The sequence below is a fragment of the Triticum urartu genome, chromosome 6A (genome assembly GCF_056163025.1).
Source record: "Triticum urartu cultivar PI428250 chromosome 6A, HENAU_Tu73, whole genome shotgun sequence".
NCBI classification, from domain to species: domain Eukaryota; kingdom Viridiplantae; phylum Streptophyta; class Magnoliopsida; order Poales; family Poaceae; genus Triticum; species Triticum urartu.
In genome coordinates, this window is record NC_141878.1 from 583,675,374 (window position 1) to 583,696,399 (window position 21,026).

Sequence of the window (21,026 nt, forward strand, 5' to 3'; positions counted from 1 at the left end):
TTTCTGGATGTCATCGATAAGGTTTGGCCGGTTCTGATAAAGGAGCGGCAACTTCGACGCGCGTCGGTGGCTCATTTTGGCAATGGTAGTGGTGGTTCACTGGTCCATAGATCTCGGTCTGATTCTTATTATGTTTAGGGAGCTTTGTAATTCTGGTGAACCTTTATAATAAATTGGGTCCTTCTCGCAAAAATAGCATCTTAAGTCAGTGTCTTTCACTGCTTGACATTCCTTTGCGATAGAGGAATTTGGTGGCAGTTAGAATGATGGTTGTTATCTTGTATCTTTGGAAAATATGCACAAAAAAAAGGAAATGAGTTGAAGGTTCTTTGTCAGCGATCCAGAAGACGCACAGTGGTTTCAGCCCAAGTGTTCAACATAGCTCATGTGTCTCTTTCCCTGTTACCTCTCATGTGTTTTACATGTGCCGTGTTTTCTACAAGCCACTATGGTATCGTACCGAAATCAGGGGAGAGCCCTTTTAATGAACAAAACAAATAACCCCTGCAAAAAAAAGAACAAAACAAATAAATACTATGTTTCACTTTAACATGTTTTGCAAGAGAAAAGAAAGCTACTCACCCAGGGACGATTAATATGGATCGGAGGGAGTACAACATGCTTTGGTTCCATGGTATATCGTTCAATTTCAAATTTACCTTTCGTTCTTCATAACACGGCTTGATAAGCCTCAGGGTTGCCTGTATTTTTTTTACAAGGAGAATGACCCATCATCTATTCATCGATTGGTGCATATAACCATACACTATTAATTTTTTAAAAGTTGGCAGGAAAATTCATGCATCGATGTTGTGCATTGTCTTAAAAACAAGAAAAATCCAAGCCATGAAACACAACTAATTTAAGTGATCAACCTTCGGGCGAGGAGTGGAGTCGCTGAATCCGACTCCCTTCCTTTTGGTGGGGAAGATGGTGAACACAACGGTGGATAGAAAGGCCATGCCGAGTGGCAGGTTCTTGAGCAGCTCCTGGGCGTTCCTGCTGGCGTCTGGGAAGAAGCAGTTCTGCAGCCCCACGTCACTGAACGCCACCGTGAGGAAAAGCACAGCCGCGAAGGAGTGCACGAAGTCCAGCGGTCGGAGATGGAGACTCCGGAGCTGGTCCCTGCTCCACTCACGGCTCTCGTCCTCCCTGGAGAAGTCGAACACGTTGAAGCCACGCGGCGTGGCTACGCCGTAGTAGAGCTTTCCGTCATGGCCGACGATGCTGTCGGTAAAGGAGAAGAAGAGGCACATGACGGTGAGGATGGCGACCAGCGCCACGGTGAGCCACTGGTTGGAGGTCTCGCACTTGCCGTGGTTGGTGAAGGACGGGCTTAGCGCCTGGTACGCCAGGACCGTGCCAGTCGGCAGGAGCTGCGCAAGGTTTGTCACGCTTGACATGACCCTGTCCATGGTAGGGGTTGGCATTGGCGGTGGTACCGTGTCAGGGGCTGTTATCTCACCGTCGTCGTCAACGTCCTTGGTGGCGGCCGGTGGAGGTATCTGGATCGCCGTGGACGAGGGAGAAGAAGAAGTTGCCATTGTAGGTACAAACCTCCATATGGGCGTGCGCGTGCGTGTTCTAGGTTCCAGCTAGAAATAGTCCAAGCTGATCTACACCTTGTTGTTTTATAGGAAAATTAATCCATTGATGATTCCAAAGTCCAACGCTGGCGCACATGAGCATTGCTTAGTCTAACACTAATTACATGATTTTTTTTTCGGGCAAAACAGAGAGCTTTATTCAACAAAAGTGTTCCGGGGCAATCAGCCAAGAGGCTGGTTACCAAAAAACTAGGGGTCTCCTCAAGCCAACATTCGGTCACATTCAATGTGCATGCACGTTTTGCACATAGATGTGCCGGTAAGTTTGCTGACCTGTTTACATGTTGAATCTCAAAAATAGAAAAATCACAACTAAGCTCTCCTATTTCATCTAGGATAGGAGCCACAATCGAACGTGAATTGTGGCGTCTATGCCAGAGTTGCACTAACTCCTGGCAGTCAGTTTCCATTATCACATGTGATATGCCTCAAAGTTTTGCAAAGAGCGTTCCTTCTCGCACTGATAAGGCTTCCATTATCAGAGGATCAGATATGTCACCGAATGGCTTGCACCAAGCTCCTAGTAGCGCGGATGCGGACCGGGCTATGCCACCCGCTCCTCCTCGACCCTCTGCCACATTGGGTGCTCCATCACAAGATATCTTGGTCATACCTGATTCAGACGGCCTCCATCCATGACCTGGTAACGCAGTCGCTTCATTGCGGGGTAGCTCCAGCAACGCTAGGGCCTCCCGGGTAGATCTAACAGCGGCTGTTGGGTCTCTCCCCTCTTCCCCATGTTTGATCCGGTTGCGGGAATGCCAGATCGTCCACATGATGGTGATGATCTTTGCGCGATCTTCATCCCTGATCCGGTCACCACATAGTATATCTCTGGCCCATGAGCGTGGGTGTAGTCGAGGGAGTCTGAGATCAAACCAAGCACTAGCTTCGCTCTAGAAACGTCGTGCGTGGGAGCATTGTATTAGCGCATGCATAAGATCCTCCTCTCTTGCCATGCACACTTTACAAGTGTCTAGAACTGAGATGTGGCGGTACTTGAGGGTACATTCATCAGGTAGAATCCCCCGCAATACCCTCCACCAAAACACCCGTACCTTTGGGATCACTTTGAGTTTCCACAGTGCTGTCCACATCTGTTTATCATCCGTTGAAGCACCGGTAGCCGTCCCTTCTTCTAGAGCTAAATGCTCGTTTTGAGTCACTACAGCACGGTACGCCGATTTAACAATGTAGTTGCCTGATCGTTCAAAGGCCCAAGCATAAAAATCCTGTCCTCCCCCCCTCCTGATTGGTATATTGAGAATAGCATCAGCATCTGGGGTGATAAAAGTTGTCCTTATGAGATCCTGCCTCCATGACCAGTTTTCTATGTCAATGAGATCCGAAACTGTCTGAAGATTAGTGTTGGGAGGTCTAAACAAAGGTTTCATGGAGATAGTTCCGGGGATCCACTTGTCCGTCCACGCATCAATGGAGCTCCCGTCTCCCACTCTCATGACAAGTCCCGCTTGTATAGCTTTCCTGCCAGCAATGATAGCTCGCCAAGTAGCAGACGCTGATTTGGGAACAGTAGCATGCAAGAAATCTGTGTCAGGAAAATAGCAGCCTTTCATTACCCTTGCGCACAAAGAATTAGGCTTCGTCATAAACCGCCACCCATGCTTCCCGAGTAACGCAATGTTAAACTGATGGGGATCACGAAACCCCATACCACCTTGGCACTTTGGTGTAGCCAAATTCTTCCAGGACACCCAATGTAAAGCATTTTTGTCAATGGAGCTGCTCCAAAAGAATTTGGCCATTGGTGACGTCAAATTCTTGCACACCTTCTTTGTTAATAAGAATGTGCTCATAGAGTACGTTGGAATGGCCTGTACAACTGATTTCAACAATGTCTCCCTACCTGCATATGCGAGTAGTTTTTCAGATCATCCCTGCATCTTCCCGCGAGCTCTCTCCCCGATGTGATCGAAAGTTCTGCTTGTGATGCGGCCAATCGCAGTGGGTACACTAGTAGAAAAAGGGCCTTTAGTCCCGGTTCTGAAACCGGGACTAAAATGTCGGTACTAATGCCTCTCCCTTTAGTCCCGGTTCAATCCAGAACCGGGACTAAAGGGCGCGGCCACGTGGAGCTCCACCTTTAGTCCCGGTTGGTAACACCAACCGGGACTAAAGGAAATTTTATGATTTTTTTTGATTTTTTTTTAATTTTTTAATTTTCAAATTTCTGAATTATTTTAACCTCTAGTCTGTAATCACCACCCCTCATCACTTCTCAATTTATCCTCTAATCACCCCTCATCATTCCAAATCATCTAACTTCCCGAACGGTCACCCATCCTCCCACTCCCCCAGCCTGAGCACGCTTAACTTCCGGGTTCTATTCTCCCTCGTTCCAAGTCTGCACTTGTTGTTTTCCTGACAATACTAAGATGTCAATCCTATTAGCCTTCAGGAATTTTGCTTGAGCATGAAGTGACACATTTCATAGTTTTATTTTGAAACTATTGTTTTAAAAAACAATAATTATTTAGTAACACTAATATTTCTTGAATAATTAGTTTGACCATTGTTTGACCACAGTTTGACCACAGTTTGACCAGATTTGACCAAAATTGAAATAACTGAAATAATTATTTAGTAACACTAATATTCTAGAATAATTAGTTTGACCATTGTTTGACCACAGTTTGCCCACTCTTTGAATTTTTTTCGATTTTTTCACTCTAGATCTTAAAAGCCCCGTAACTTTTTTCTATTAGGTTTTTGAGGATTTTGAAAATGTTTAACGGGGGGTTCCCCCGTTAAATTTGGATGTAACTTTTCGAGTAGATGATTTTTCATATAAAAAACTTTTTCATCCGAGTTAGTATGCAAAAGTTATGCCCATTTTTACAAATTTCAGAGAGATTTTGCAAATAAAGTCAAAATTCACATTTGCAAATTTTCCCAACAACTAGACCACATATCACATGGGAAACTTATTTTCTTTTATTTTTTTGACATTTCCATCATTTTCTTTTTTTTTTAAAACTGAAAAGGCGACCCACACCGGGGGGTATAGTTTGAAAATGGGACCTTTAGTACCGGTTTGTGGCACGAACCGGGACTAAAGGTCTCATCCCCATTAGTCCCGGTTCGTGCCTCAAACCGGGACTAAAGGTCTAATCTTTAGTCCCGGTTTGTGGCACGAACCGGGACCGATGGTTGTGGGCCAGGAGCGAGGCCCATTGGTCCCGGTTCATCCCACCAACCGGGACAAAAAGGTCTAGATGAACCGAGACCAATGACCCACGTGGCCCGGCCGGCCCCCTGGGCTCACGAACCGGGACCAATGCCCCCATTGGTCCCGGTTCTGGACTGAACCGGGACTAATGGGGTTACCCGGCCTGGACCAAAGCCCCCTTTTCTACTAGTGGTAGCCCCAGGTACCGCTCGCTAAAAGCCTCCACATTGATGTTGAGGACCGCTTTAAGCTGCTGCTTGAGCTGGGCCGGTGGGTTAGAGCTGAAGTATACTACACTCTTGGCACGATTGACACACTGACCCGAAGAATCACCATAAACCCTCAGAATATCATTCAGTCTTGCTGCACTTTGGGTGTTTGCACTAATAAAGATCAAACTGTCGTCTGCGAAAAGCAAGTGTGTTACCCAAGGCGATCTGTAGCTTACTCTAATACCTCTATCAATATATCCATGATTATAGTACTTCAACAGAGAGGAGAAGCCCTCCGCACACAGCAGGAAAAGAAAGGGTGAGGCTGGGTCACCCTGTCTCGGCCCACGCGAGGGTGAAAAGAATGGCAATAGCTCACTATTAACTCGGACTGAGAAGCGCACCGACGAAACACACTTCATGATGAGCCTGACAAAATCAATGTTGAAGCCCAACTTAGTGAGAATTGCCTCAAGAAAATGCCACTCTACACGGTCGTATGCTTTCATCATATCGAGTTTGATAGCACAAGCATAGTTTTTCCCCTTCTTCCGCCTTCGCATAGTGTGCACACTTTCGTATGCCACCAAGACATTGTCCGTTATGAGCCGGCCAGGGACAAACGCGCTCTGCTCTTCACTGATAATCTCCTCCATGAATACCCTCAAACGGTTTGTCACACATTTTGAAGCAATCTTATATAGAACCGAACAAAGAGAGATAGGCCTGTAATGTGATATAGACTGAGGATGCCGTACCTTGGGGATCAAAGTAATCGCCGTGTCATTCAAACCCACAGGTAGTTCCCCTCCATTTAAGAAGTCCAAAATTGCCTCGGTTACAGCCTCACCAAGCAAGCTCCAGTGACGCTGATAGAACCCCGCAGTAAAACCATCTACCCCCGGTGCTTTGGAGGGAGCCATTTGGAACAAAGTTGTCCTGACTTCCCCCGCTGTATAGGGTTTCGTTAACTCTACATTCATGTCCTCCGTAACCTTGACTGGAACATGGTCGAGCAGTTCTGTAGAGTCCCTAAAACCTTGAGACTCATACAAGTTATTATAGAACAACTGAACCTCAGTCTTGTCTTCCTCTTCATTTGCACAAAACGAGCCATCTGATCTACATAAACCCCGAATTCTGTTGATACGTTTCCTTTGTGCCGCCTGAGCTTGAAAATACTTAGTATTACGGTCACCTTCTCTCAGCCAGGGAACACGGGATCGCTGCCGTAACCAGATCTCTTCCTGATGCAGGGCCTCGCGCAGCTGTCTTACCACTGTTTTCTCCTCCTCTGTAGGCCCTCGGCCTACTGAACGACATCGAAGGCTATCGAGTCTCTTCTGTAGCTGTCTGACATGGCGAGTTAAACAGCCAAACTCGCTGGTCCCCCAAGGTTCAAGCGTTTCTTTCAGATGATGCAGTGAATCTGCTATACCTTGCAGGCCCGGTCCTCTATTTGCCTCCTGCCACGCATTGGTGACAATACGATCATAGTCCACATGCGATGACCAAACATTTTCATATCTGAACTGTCTCTTTGCACGTGACATGTTATTGATCTTGTCCCTTATCTCCGCTACAACAAAGCAATGATCAGATTCGACAGAAGGAACATGCCTGATTCTGATGTATTGAAAATGTTGCCAGAATTCCTCATTGGCAAAGACCCTGTCTAGTCTTGCCTTAACATTCGCGTCACCCGCTTGATGATTGTCCTAGGTGTACGCAGTGCCTGACCACCCCAAATCTTGGAGAGCCACTTCATCAGTGACTTCTCTGAATGCTCTCATCTGTCTCTTTGGCCTAGCAGCCTGACTAAAATGTTCATTAGAGAAGAGAGTTTCATTAAAATCACCCAAACATATCCATGCAGCATGCGGTATGTTATACAGAGTGCGTAGGAAACGCCAACTATGATGCCTATCTTCAGCTCGGGGCGCCCCATAGAAACCAGTAAACCTCCATTGAAAGGAGTCTTGCTCTTTAAATTTAACAGAAACATCAATGTGACTAGCACTATAATTTTTGAGATCCACAAGAACATTATGCGACCGAAACAACCCAATGCCACCACTTAGACCAACACTATCCACTGCAAAGCACCCGCCGAAGCCTAGATGTCTCTGCAAGTCCTCAACTCTCTTCCCTTTGATTTTTGTTTCCATGACGAAGAGAAGAGTGGGTCCTTCTAGCTTCACAATATTGCGAAGCTCTCAAACCGCCTCGGGGTTCCCAAGCCCCCGGCAGTTCCAAGAGAGCCAACTCATTGGGATGGGCAGGACCGATCAACGGTCTCTGCCGAGTTGTCAGGCGTGGGCCTCTTTTTCTTTGGTTCGCGAACCAGGTCCTCTTCGTCTTCTCCTCCTGCAGTGCTCGTGCTCGGATCAAGTTCTCCAGGGTTTTGTGTCGCCGTCAGAAGCAACTGCTTTGGTTTGTAGACCGCTGTAGGTCCCTCCTTCCTCTTGTAGCGGGTGTTCTCTTTGTTATTAAGGGGCGAGACCACCTCTTCCCCCCTCCCCGTCTTGCTTCGATTTAGTTCTAGAATTCCTTGTCTTTTGCTTGCTTCCATGACCAGACTTCTGTCCCCTGGAGGAGTTGTCGCTGCTGGCTGGATATCTGGTCTCATCAGGAGCTCGCAATGACGGCCCAAACGACAGCTCTCCCTTGTCATCTCGTGAGCCAGGGTTAGAGCAGTAAAGATCCGAGTGGCCCAGCCTTCCACAAGAGAAACAGAAGTATGGAATCTGCTCATATTGTATGTCATAGGGATCCACCTTCTTCCTCCTTGCCGAATCTATGAGCACCCATCTCCTGAGCGGTTTATTGACATCCACCGAAACCCCTGCTCGGAGATAGCCTCCATTGTGGTCGAACTTAGCAATCTGCACCTCCTTATCAATCATCCGTGCTATTGGGAGGCTCCATGCTTCATCTCTCAGGTTGTAGGGTAAATTCAAAACCCTAGCCCAAACTTGTAGTCAATCAAACATGACCTCATCAGGGCGCATGCACTCTTCGAACTCGGCCAGGATGACCGCGTTCTTGTTGATGTGCCAGGGCGATCCCGCCCACACTCTGTCACGATCACGCTGGGCCTCAAATTCAGCAACAGAAGTGTTCGCCCCAGTTGATCGGAATTGCAGTCCTCTAGGGTTTCCCCAAGCCGGTCGCAAAGCGGTGCCAATGGTATGAATATGATACAGGTTTCGGTAGAGGACCTTCCCTGCTAGCAACCACTTCGCCAGAGCACCGTCCTGCCGGTCATCTATCACGAGAGGAGTCGCCTCCTCTTTGGATATATCCAGCTTCCCCAGAGCTTCCTCTAGTTTCTCCCTCGCCGATCTAGGGTTGGTCGAACCAGAGTCCCCTTGCGCCGCCTCCGCCGCCGGTGGTGTAGCCATCACCCCGGCCAAGTCCTCGGGGCGGCCCGCCGATGATCTCCGCGGCCGCCGATCGGTTTCCACTCCAAACCCTAGCGCCACCAGAGAGCCCTAGGTTACTTTCATCACCTTACATGATTTGCTGCGTGCTGGAAGGGCTCTACATCCATTCGTGTACATAGACTTCAACTCTCTACCTCGTTTTGTTTAACCTACTTAGTGCAAGTTATAAATCACATTTTTCTATTTTTTGAAAAGGTGATTTTTTAGATATCAAAAAGAAAGTTGAGACCCGGGCCTTGATATTATTGTGATGCACGCATCTTCTTTTATGTGTTGTGCTACGCATCGACTGGCGGATCTTTTAAAAAGATCCGCCCACTCGACGGTCGTTAGATCTGGGGTTGTCCAACGACCCAGCTCTGTCCTCACTACTGCAACAAAGACGGCGTTGTAGAAGTCTTTGTAACAAAGCTCGTGTTGCAAAAACATTTGTAACAGAGGATTTTTTTTTCTAGCTTCATCTTTTTGCAACAGAGATGATGTTGCGGAAAGAACTTCTGCAACATGGACGATGTTGCAGATTTTTTTTTTGTAATGAAAGGATGTCGCAGCGCACCGTCGTTGTTGCCATCGCCGTTGTTGCAGAAACTCGTCGTGTGTGCGTCCGCATGGCCTGACGGGCATGGGCGGCTTCCGCTATGCGAGGTCGGCCCGATGGTGTCGCAGAAACTTCCGAGACGGGGACCTCCGGTCTGGATCACGCCGCGGCAGAGGTAGCATGGCTCTTACCGTCAACACCTAGGTGGCTTCCATGGCGACCTCTCAGGCCCAGCCGCCCCGCCATGGTCGAGAGGCCACCGCCGGCGGAGGTTGTGTCGTCCTCATTGCCCTCCCTCACGCGGTTCCTTCCTGGTGGGTCTGCAACAGATCGCTTGTTGCGGTCTGCCTTTTGAAACTGGTGCCCAGTTGCAAGAATATAGTATGTGGCTAGTGTTTCAGTGAAGATAAGGATGAGGGAGAGATGCGGTGCATGAGCCCATGATGACGCGTGGAAGACGTAGGACGTGGCGAATGTCAGACAAAAGATCAGTCGGTTGAGCACCAGTTTTTCCCTTCTTTTATTGAAGTTGATGCAAGCCAACTTAGACAAGTGAAAAATAGAGCGCTAATAGCACACTGTAGTGTTTTGAGAAATGCCATCTAAATAATCGGTGTACAACATCTCGGTAATAGCATGTTATAACATGATATAGTATGCTAATAGCATAGTTTTAAACTTCTTGGTACTTTTCTATGTTTGGCATGAGTGGTAAGCTATCTAAAAACCATATATCGTATTACCCTCAAATGTGTAATAAAGTTGCGACGCATGGTGCAGATACGGGCCCCAAGCCCCATGGTCAGACTGTTCACCTATTTTGGTAGAGCTCTTTTATGGTACCCTGCGTCAACTATTGGCCGTCCAATCATGAAATCTAATGGTGGCGATCGTTCAGTACTGCTCCAATTTGCCAAAAGAATGGCAAGCGGTATAGCTTGCGCTCCTTCGCTCAGGTCCTCCAGTATCAAATCCTGATGGCATTTTGGGAAGTAACAGCCCGCCCGTCTCGACCTACGGCCGGGGACTCGACCTCCGCGGCGATGCCGGCTGGGCCGGCAAGGTGCAGCACCTTCGAACCGACGTCTATGCCTTCCGGACTAGCGCACGCTGCTCGCCCGCGATGGCGACTGGCTGCTGGCTGCGGGCTGCCCCGACCTGCCCTCTCGGATCGCGCTGACTGCGGAGGCGGGAGCGGACGAGTAGCAACTGCTGTGCTGCGGCGTGTGCACGGCAGCTGTTGACGCGGGTGTGGACTGTGGAGGCGAACGGGCACGCGTGGCTGGGTGTGTGCATGCGGGACAAGCTCCAGGGGCTCATCAATGGCGGACAGAGGGCACCGGCTTCAGCAAGACGATGCTACGATAGATGAAAACGACGGGAAAGAGGCGCGGAGGAGCGGCAGGTCAGCACAGGCTCGATGGACGCGACGTGATGGCCAGGGACGCAGTGAAGACGGCGAGGGAGCGCGTTGGTGCCGGTGGTGATCCTCGGGTGCGTCGAATAAGACGAGCTCAAGGCGGAGGTCGTGGTCGAGAACGACGGCTCGGGGGGTGCCTCCGTCCAAATACCGGAGCAGGAGGTTGAAGGAGACCGTGGAGGAGTCGTGGGACATGGCGGCGGGGCTTCCCGTCTTGGTTCTCTGTCACCATTATCTGCCGATCCACGACGTCGCTAAAGTTCATTCAGAAATCTATCTCTATTGCTATCCTACCCTCACAAAATATACCGCTCCCTTCCCTGTTAGCAGTATAGGGTACCGTAAAAACTCTCATTTTGGTAAGTGCTTTCCAGTGATATCGCTTTGCACATGATTTAATGGATTGATGGCATCATGGCAATACGCATAGCATGAGAGAAGCTGCTAGAGATTGGCAGTATGTTATATACACAAAGTTTGTGCAAGCGAGCACACATGCACCTGGATGAACAGTAAAATCAAAAAATAATTGTGATAAACACTGATGTGGGTTTCACTTGTGTGTAAAATTTCGTGATCAAATAACGTTCGTGCAGGTCTTGGAAAAAAAACAACACCAATGTCTTCAAATGGAAGCATTTGGAAACATCAAATTTGTTCTGCTGCCCAGGCCTCCATGAATGTCATTTCATCACGAAAATTTACATACATGTTTAACACTCATCAATGTTTGTTGGCAAAAGGTTCAGAATTTTTTTAATTTTTTTAAGTATTTTTTTGATATTACTGTTCACATCATGTGCATGTGAGCTCGTTCACAGAGAGAGAATCTAGCACTTCTATTCAAGGTCGCCGGAGCAGAAAATCGATGAAAGCTTCACTCAATGCATGCATGGACCGACGACGAAGTAAACGGAATGGAACGTGCGCGCATGCGTGCATGGACAACTCTGCAACGTATATACAGACATGGAAGAAATAACACACTAACATATTACAATCAACTTGGAGAAAAGTATTCGCAACGAACCAAGTAGCTAGCTAGCAGCTTCCTTCTCACGGCTGCTAGAGTAACCATCGTTTTTTATCCTTCTCGGAGTCAGAGGAATCTCGGCCCATTACTTCTAGCGATGCCGCAACAGAGGTGACGCGGACACAAACACATTACTTGATGATGAGCATGCTCCGGTTGCACTTCAATGTTGTGGCAATATTGTCGCAACATATCCGCTAATCCGGTATTCCATGCGAGGAATAAGCTGATGCATGCATGGAGGTAGGTTATCATTTTACAAGCTGTGTGGCACAAAGTTTATTGGAAATTTGGTACGTACCCAAAGGTGATATGTTGTGACCGAGGGAGGATGTTAAGATTTAGTTAGTTAAGATGTTGCGAAGTTCGTATAACCAGTACGTCTATAAATCAGAATTTTCTTGGATCTCATTCTTGATTCACACGTTGTAACTGCTTTTTTCTTTGTTGTAAATGCTCTGGCGAGGCTGTTGCAGCCCTTGGTAGCATACTAGAGGGTCTTCTGACCATCCGCGGACCTAAATCAACCAGACGCTTCTGATCTTGCTATGGGAATAGTGGCCCTAGCAACGTCGTCCTAGTCCTTAGTCCATTCTGCGGAGAATGATGATCCACGGCCCATGGGCGAATTGACAAGGGCATCTAACGGCTAGGGATGCCCAAAACAACAAATCCAACGGCAGAAATTGCTAGTGCCCTAAGATGGATGGATTAATGTCCAATTTTAATGTCTCTAAATGTATATATGCGGCCTCCCCACTCCGCTTCTTACACCGCAAGTTTTAGGTTTGTCCACATATTTTTTTAGTGAAGTGGCTCCTATCCGATTGATTTAGGTGTTTATCCAATAAATTCAAGTGTTTATCGTAAACTTCTAGACTAATTTGTTTCATACAAGTATTGTAGTCATTGTAAAATGAATGGAGAATTGAGATAAGAAAGAAGCGTAACGTATGTCTCGCCAAATAGGAGAGACCTTTTGATAAAAAAACAGGATTTAGTTAATGATTTTTTGTACAAAATAAAAACATCGAGCTTGAAGCAAACAAAATGAATGGAGAGCTCTAATAAGCCTGGGAGGCTGGGACGCAGGGCACCTACATAACTGTACACTTGCTTTGGACAGAAAATATTTCCTTGTTTGCCAAAGAACCATGGCACACACACTGAACATATATAATTAAAAAACTTCATGATTTTCTCCAACATGATACAATCAAGCAACTTCTACGCCAGCGAGGAGCGGTGTCGTCAAATCCGATTGAGCATGACTTTCCTGAAGGATTGAATTTTTCTTCAATCAATTTCTGGCAAGTGGCAACTTCAAGTTATGGGAACATACTTAACTAATTTACGGGATGGACGACCTTCTGGGGAGGAGCGGTGTCGCTGAATCCAATGCCCTTCCTTTTGGTGGGGAAGATGATGAACACAAAACTGGAGAGAAACGCCATGCCCATGGGCAGATTCTTGAGCAGTTCCTCGGTGTTCCTGTCGGCGTCCTGAAAGAAACAATTCTGCAGCCCCACGTCGCTGAAAGCTACCGTGAGGAAAACCACCGCCGCGAAGAAGGCGTGCACGAAGTCCAGCGGCCGGAGGCGGAGCCTGCGGAACTGGTCGAGATCGTTCCACTCCTGCCTCTCCTCCTCGCTGGAGAAGTTGAAAACGTTGAAGCCGTGCAGTGTGGCGAAGCCATAGTATAGCTTTCCATCGCGGCGACCAACAACGCTGTCGGTGAAGGAGAAGAAGAGGCACAACATGGCGAGGACGACAACCAGCACCCCTGTGAGCCACTGGTTGGAGGTCTCGCACTTGCCATGGTTGGTGAAGGACGGCGACAACGCCTGGTACGCCAACACCGTGCCAGTCGGCAGGAGCTGAGCTAGGTTCGCGACGCTCGACATGACCGTGGCAGGTGGTGTAGGCCCTGTGCTAGGCATTGGCGCTGCCGTGGTTGCGGTTGTTATCTCCTCGGTTGTCAATGGGTGTATCTGGATCGTCGTGGATGACGGAGAAGAAGAAGAGGCCATTGTAGGCGTACTGTGCGTGATCTGTGTCCTAGCTCAGAAAGGTGCAATGCTCCAAACAGAACTACAAGTTGCTATTTATATAGGCCCATATTGCTGAATGATTCCAAAGTCCAAACTAGGTTTGCCGTGTTGATTAGTCTCGCTCGATATTGCTGCATGCTGAAGGGCTCCACATGCACGCATGAACGTGGACTTCAACTCAGTAGCTAGTTTTGATTACAGTTAGTGTAAGTTGTAATAACTTATAGCCAACTAGTATGACATGACTAGTTTGCCGCCAGCATGGTAATTTATCCGGTGATATATGCTACGTAAGTCTCCTTCCACGAAGGTGAGGAAGGAGAGCTATATATAAGTTTGTGCAGGAGTACGTCATTTTGTACTCACGCTATGTACTAAGAGCAACTCTAGCATAGTTGTTATATTTTCCGTCTCCATAACGTGTACTAAGAACAACTCTAGCATAGTTTCTATGTTGTCCACCTCCATAACACGTATCGAGCATGCTCTATGTGCATATGGAGGATGTTGAGGTAATGCGCAAATTCAGAGTTTTCATATTGGTTATCTCCTATCATGGACCCACTCGTCAATGGGACATCTTTTTTCCTCGACCCCTCTTCCATCCCCACAGCACATGAGGTGGGTACCATGTGAAGAATACTTGCACTAATGAGAAATCAAAGTGCCAAAAAATTGGGGTTTGATCCTCGTGGGTTGTGGGTACAACCACACTCCTAACCATCTAATCACATCTTGGTGGTTGATTCTTACATATGTACTACAAATGGAGGGACACAAAACATATTCAAGTTTTGTTGTTTTACACAATCGAGTATGCTACATGTATTTGCACATACAATTATTTTTGTGTAGCTGCCCCAAATTTAAGTGTTTATCCCATTTAATTTAAGTAGTTATCTTAAAATATTAATTGTACTAATTAATAAATTTTATTCATGTATGTTTTATCATTGTAAAATGAAGTGGGTATGGAAGAAGTGTAAGGTATGTGTTGCAACATGGGAGAGATCTCTTAAGGCAAAATGGATTGATCTTTTTTTAATAAAATTATAACATCAATCGATCTTAAAGCAGACAAAGAGAATGGAGAGTTATGGTTATGGTAATCCTAGGAAACTAGGATGCTTACATACTTGTGGAATTGACTTCTTAGCAGAAAATCTCTTTGTTTATATGATAACAGGGCATACAATATGTATACTTGCAAAACTTCATGTGTTTCTCTGGTGATATACAGCCATGCAAATTTTATTACACATTTCATTATTTCCATTCAATTCATTTTTTCAAACTTGGATACTCCCATTTTTCACTACTTTGACATAATGGAACTATATTGTCATGGTATGCCAAACAAGATGCAAGAAGAAAAGAGTGAATGCACACACTGTCAGGAAACCGATCGTCTACACACGCACACACGCACGTGTGCGCACACACACACTACAGGCGAAATACTGATAGCAGTATAACTACTAAACCCACCAGAACAAAAAAGAAACAATAACAACATCCACCCCATCATATTTACATGCTAGAAGAAAATTTATGAAACACTTAATCAACATGCGTGTCAACTATCTATGCTTTCACTAGTCCTTTGTTCTTCAAATTCAGGGAATCAAACTTTATTCATGGGATGGACAACCTTCTGGGGAGGAGTAGTGTCGTTGAATCCGATGCCCTTCCTTTTAGTGGGGAAGATGATAAACACAAAGCTGGATAGAAACGCCATTCCCAGCGGCAAGTTCTTGAGCAACTCTTGGGTGTTCCCGCCGGCGTCCGGGAAGAAGCAGGTCTGCAGTCCGACGTCGCTAAACGCCACCGTGAGGAAAACCACGGCCGTAAAGAAGGCATGCACAAAGTCCAGTGGCCCGAGGCGTAGCCTCTGAAACTTGTAAATATCGTTCCACTCCTGCCTCTCCTCCTCGTTGGAGAAGTTGAACACTTTGAAGCCGCGTGGTGTGGCGAAGCCGTAATATTGCTTTCCGTCGCGGTGACTGACTATGCTGTCTGTGAAGGAGAAGAAGAGGCACGCGGAGGCGAGGGCGGCAACCAGCACCATGGTGAGCCACCGGTTGGAGGTCTCGCACTTGCCGTGGTTGGTGAAGGACGGGGACAATGCCTGGTATGTGAGCATCGTGCCCGTCGGCAGGAGCTGCGCAAGGTTCGCGACACTCGACATGACCTTGTTCATGGTAGGAGTTGGCACTGCCGTGCCTGTAACTACTATCTCACTATCATCGTTCTTGATTGGTGGAGTTATCTGGATCGCCGTGGACGATGGAGAAGAAGAAGAAGATGCCATGGTATTTATGTACTATGCTCGATTTAATTTGGGTATAGGCAAATTAATCAAAGTCCTGACTAGTTATACATGCATGCATGTACCTGGACTTCAACTCTCTAGCTAGCTCTAGTTGAAAGTTAGTGCAAGCTGTAATTGAATTAGTATGACATGAATAATTAATTAAACCAGCATGTTAGTGCAAGCTGATAATTAATTAAACAAGCTGTAATTGAATTAGTATGACATGAAAGTTATGGATGTCTTCTTCCAGGAAGGTGAGGAAAGAAAACTAGCTAATCATCAGCTTGTGCATAAGTATTTAATTTTTAACTCGCGTCAATTTTCTCTGATCTCCCCAGCCTGCTTGATTCCCCGTGGACATTTCTGAAAACGATGAAGCAGAACCTTCATGCAAGCATGCCAATAGTTACTCTCGTGCTTGCACCAAAAAGACGCGGAGCCTCTTGGGGAAGAGAGTGATTTTTCTACCATGTAAAATGTGTGTTGATCAACCGTTGAATATGTAGGAGCTTCATGCATTCAGATTTTGTTTGTATATGGCGAAGCATTAACATACACCTTGTTCGTATATGGCGCCCCATCAAGATTTTCTTTAAATTAATTTGTCATACATGTTCTTTTTTCTATTTTTCGGTTAATCTATGCATCATAGAAATATTCGGCGTGCCTGATATTGCCTATATCAGTATATCTGTTCCAATTTACCAACTTCCATATTATTATGCTTGTTTTATTATTATTTCATACGCATACTATATGTTGTGCCAATCAATAATATAGCCCTAGTCAGATAACACACTGGCCAAACACTACCGAAACAGGGCTCTAAGCCGACAGCCAAATGTATGCCGACGGCCACCGTCGGCCTAACCGGGCTCTTTTTTTTTTCTTTTTCCCATATAGTATTATTATTATTATTATTATTATTATTATTAAGCATACAGTATGTGTTAATAAGCATACATATAGATTGTGTTAATAAGCATACATATAGTATGTGTTAATAAGCATATAGTATGTGTTAATAAGCATACATATAGTTTTTTTCTTTTTCTTCACTGTTTTCTTTATTATTATTATTTAACTAACTTACATACAGTATGTGTTAATAAGCATACATACATTATTTTTCGGTTCTGTACAGAGCGGTGTGACCCCCCCTCACGAACGGTGCCGCCGCCAGCCGGCAACTGGAATGGGGAACAACCGCATCGGGTCTATACGAAGGGGACTTTGCTCCAAGTGTTCATATATATCGGATGACCTACCACAATCAGATGGTGTTATGCCATGTCCGAAGAGGCGGCACGCATCTCCGGGGTGTGGCCCGTCACGGACGGCGCCGCCGCCGGCACCTGGAGGGGGGGAACGGACGCGTCGGGTCTACATGGAGTGGATGTATCTGTGGGTTTGGCCCGGATGTTGCTCCCGGGTGTCCTTATGGGCGGACCTGACACAACCGGGTGGAGAGGTCCACTGGTCAAATCCCGTCCGTGCAAAGTCAAAGGGCTAGATCCCGTGGTCAAACGCTACAGGGTTAGCCGGGACGGGGGCCCTGGGGGTAGCAATGCCACCGGAGCGTCGTACCGGGCCCTCATACATGCGGGGTGGTGTTGTGGCATGTCCGAAGAGGTGGGGTGGTGCGTGGCCCCCCTCACGGACGGCGCCGCCGCCGGCACCTGGAGGGGGGAAACTACCGCATCGGGTCTACACGGAGTGGATTTAGCTGTGGGTTTGGCCCAGATGTTGCTCCCCGGTGTCCCTCTGGGCCGACCCGACACAACCGGGTGGAGAGGTCCACTAGTCAAAGCCCATCCGTGCAAAGTCAAAGGGCTAGATCCCGTGGTCAACCGCTCCAGGGTTAGGCGGGACGGGGGCCCTGGGGGGAGCAATGCCACCGGAGCGTCGTACCGGGCCCTCATACATGCGGGGTGGTGTTGTGGCATGTCCGAAGAGGCCGCACGCATCTCCGGTGCGTGGCCCCCCTCACGGACGGCGCCGCCGCCGGCACCTGGAGGGGGGAAACTACCGCATCGGGTCTACACGGAGTGGATTTAGCTGTGGGTTTGGCCCAGATGTTGCTCCCCGGTGTCCCTCTGGGCCGACCCGACACAACCGGGTGGAGAGGTCCACTGGTCAAAGCCCATCCGTGCAAAGTCAAAGGGCTAGATCCCGTGGTCAACCGCTCCAGGGTTAGGCGGGACGGGGGCCCTCGGGGTAGCAATGCCACCGGAGCGTCGTACCGGGCCCTCATACATGCGGGGTGGTGTTGTGGCATGTCCGAAGAGGCCGCACGCGTCTCCGGTGCGTGGCCCCCCTCATGGACGGCGCCGCCGCCGGCACCTTGAGGGGGGAAACTACCGCATCGGGTCTACACGGAGTGGATTTAGCTCTGGGTTTGGCCCAGATGTTGCTCCCCGGTGTCCCTCTGGACCGACCTGACACAACCGGGTGGAGAGGTCCACTGGTCAAAGCCCATCCGTGCAAAGTCAAAGGGCTAGATCCCGTGGTCAACCGCTCCAGGGTTAGGCGGGACGGGGGCCCTGAGGGGTAGCAATGCCACCGGAGCGTCGTACCGGGCCCTCATACATGCGGGCTGGTGTTGTGGCATGTCCGAAGAGGCCGCACGCGTCTCCGGTGCATGGCCCCCCTCATGGACGGCGCCGCCGCCGGCACCTAGAGGGGGGAAACTACCGCATCGGGTCTACACGGAGTGGATTTAGCTGTGGGTTTGGCCCAGATGTTGCTCCCCGGTGTCCCTCTGGACCGACCCGACACAACCGGGTGGAGAGGTCCACTGGTCAAAGCCCATCCGTGCAAAGTCAAAGGGCTAGATCCCGTGGTCAACCGCTCCAGGGTTAGGCGGGACGGGGGCCCTGGGGGTAGCAATGCCACCGGAGCGCCGTACCGGGCCCTCATACATGCGGGGTGGTGTTGTGGCATGTCCGAAGAGGCCGCACGCATCTCCGGTGCGTGGCCCCCCTCACGGACGGCGCCGCCGCCGGCACCTGGAGGGGGGAAACTACCGCATCGGGTCTACACGGAGTGGATTTAGCTGTGGGTTTGGCCCAGATGTTGCTCCCCGGTGTCGCTCTGGGCCGACCCGACACAACCGGGTGGAGAGGTCCACTGGTCAAAGCCCATCCGTGCAAAGTCAAAGGGCTAGATCCCGTGGTCAACCGCTCCAGGGTTAGGCGGGACGGGGGCCCTGAGGGGTAGCAATGCCACCGGAGCGTCGTACCGGGCCCTCATACATGCGGGGTGGTGTTGTGGCATGTCCGAAGAGGCCGCACGCGTCTCCGGTGCGTGGCCCCCCTCACGGACGGCGCCGCCGCCGGCACCTGGAGGGGGGAAACTACCGCATCGGGTCTACACGGAGTGGATTTAGCTGTGGGTTTGGCCCAGATGTTGCTCCCCGGTGTCCCTCTGGGCCGACCCGACACAACCGGGTGGAGAGGTCCACTGGTCAAAGCCCATCCGTGCAAAGTCAAAGGGCTAGATCCCGTGGTCAATCGCTCCAGGGTTAGGCGGGACGGGGGCCCTGGGGGGAGCAATGCCACCGGAGCGTCGTACCGGGCCCTCATACATGCGGGGTGGTGTTGTGGCATGTCCGAAGAGGCCGCACGCATCTCCGGTGCGTGGCCCCCCTCACGGACGGCGCCGCCGCCGGCACCTGGAGGGGGGAAACTACCGCATCGGGTCTACACGGAGTGGATTTAGCTGTGGGTTTGGCCCAGATGTTGCTCCCCGGTGTCCCTCTGGGCCGACCCGACACAACCGGGTGGAGAGGTCCACTGGTCAAAGCCCATCCGTGCAAAGTCAAAGGGCTAGATCCCGTGGTCAACCGCTCCAGGGTTAGGCGGGACGGGGGCCCTGAGGTGTAGCAATGCCACCGGAGCGTCGTACCGGGCCCTCATACATGCGGGGTGGTGTTGTGGCATCTCCGAAGAGGCCGCACGCGTCTCCGGTGCGTGGCCCCCCTCATGGACGGCGTCGCCGCCGGCACCTGGAGGGGGGAAACTACCGCATCGGGTCTACACGGAGTGGATTTAGCTGTGGGTTTGGCCCAGATGTTGCTCCCCGGCGTCCCTCTGGGCCGACCCGACACAACCGGGTGGAGAGGTCCACTGGTCAAAGCCCATCCGTGCAAAGTCAAAGGGCTAGATCCCGTGGTCAACCGCTCGAGGGTTAGGCGGGACGGAGGCCGTGAGGGGTAGCAATGCCACCGGAGCGTCGTACCGGGCCCTCATACATGCGGGGTGGTGTTGTGGCATGTCTGAAGAGGCCGCACGCGTCTCCGGTGCGTGGCCCCCCTCACGGACGGCGCCGCCGCCGGCACCTGGAGGGGGGAAACTACCGCATCGGGTCTACACGGAGTGGATTTAGCTGTGGGTTTGGCCCAGATGTTGCTCCCCGGTGTCCCTCTGGGCCGACCCGACACAACCGGGTGGAGAGGTCCACTGGTCAAAGCCCATCCGTGCAAAGTCAAAGGGCTAGATCCCGTGGTCAACCGCTCCAGGGTTAGGCGGGACGGGGGCCCTGGGGGTAGCAATGCCACCGGAGCATCGTACCGGGCCCTCATACATGCGGGGTGGTGTTGTGGCATGTCCGAAGAGGCCGCACGCGTCTCCGGTGCGTGGCCCCCCTCACGGACGGCGCCGCCGCCGGCACCTGGAGGGGGGAAACTACGGCATCGGGTCTACACGGAGTGGATTTAGCTGTGGTTTGGCCCAGATGTTGCTCCCCGGTGTCCCTCTGGGCCGACCCGACACAACCGGGTGGAGAGGTCCACTTGTCAAAGCCCATCCGTGCAAAGTCAAAGGGCTAGATCCCGTGGTCAACCGCTCCAGGGTTAGGCGGGACGGGGGCCCTGGGGGGTAGCAATGCCACCGGAGCGTCGTACCGGGCCCTCATACATGCGGGGTGGTGTTGTGGCCTGTCCGAAGAGGCCGCACGCGTCTCCGGTGCGTGCCCCCCTCACGGACGGCGCCGCCGCCGGCACCTGGAGGGGGGAAACTACCGCATCGGGTCTACACGAAGTGGATTTAGCTGTGGGTTTGGCCCAGATGTTGCTCCCCGGTGTCCCTCTGGGCTGACCCGACACAACCGGGTGGAGAGGTCCACTGGTCAAAGCCCATCCGTGCAAAGTCAAAGGGCTAGATCCCGTGGTCAATCGCTCCAGGGTTAGGCGGGACGGGGGCCCTGGGGGGAGCAA

General features: G+C 50.0%; 1 protein-coding gene and 2 pseudogenes across 1 annotated transcript; all 3 read right to left on the bottom strand.

The window, feature by feature from the left end:
* Positions 1-828: 828 nt before the first annotated feature.
* LOC125517027 (protein DMP10-like) lies at positions 829-1,544 on the bottom strand. Its single transcript, XM_048682254.2, has one exon. It carries the CDS (start codon positions 1,542-1,544, stop codon positions 858-860), a length of 687 nt encoding a protein of 228 aa, XP_048538211.1. The 3' UTR covers positions 829-857.
* Positions 1,545-12,544: 11,000 nt separating this feature from the next.
* Positions 12,545-13,509, bottom strand: LOC125513014 (protein DMP10 pseudogene; annotated as a pseudogene).
* Positions 13,510-15,121: 1,612 nt separating this feature from the next.
* On the bottom strand, positions 15,122-15,808 carry LOC125517028 (protein DMP10 pseudogene; annotated as a pseudogene).
* Between the last annotated feature and the right edge of the window lie 5,218 nt (positions 15,809-21,026).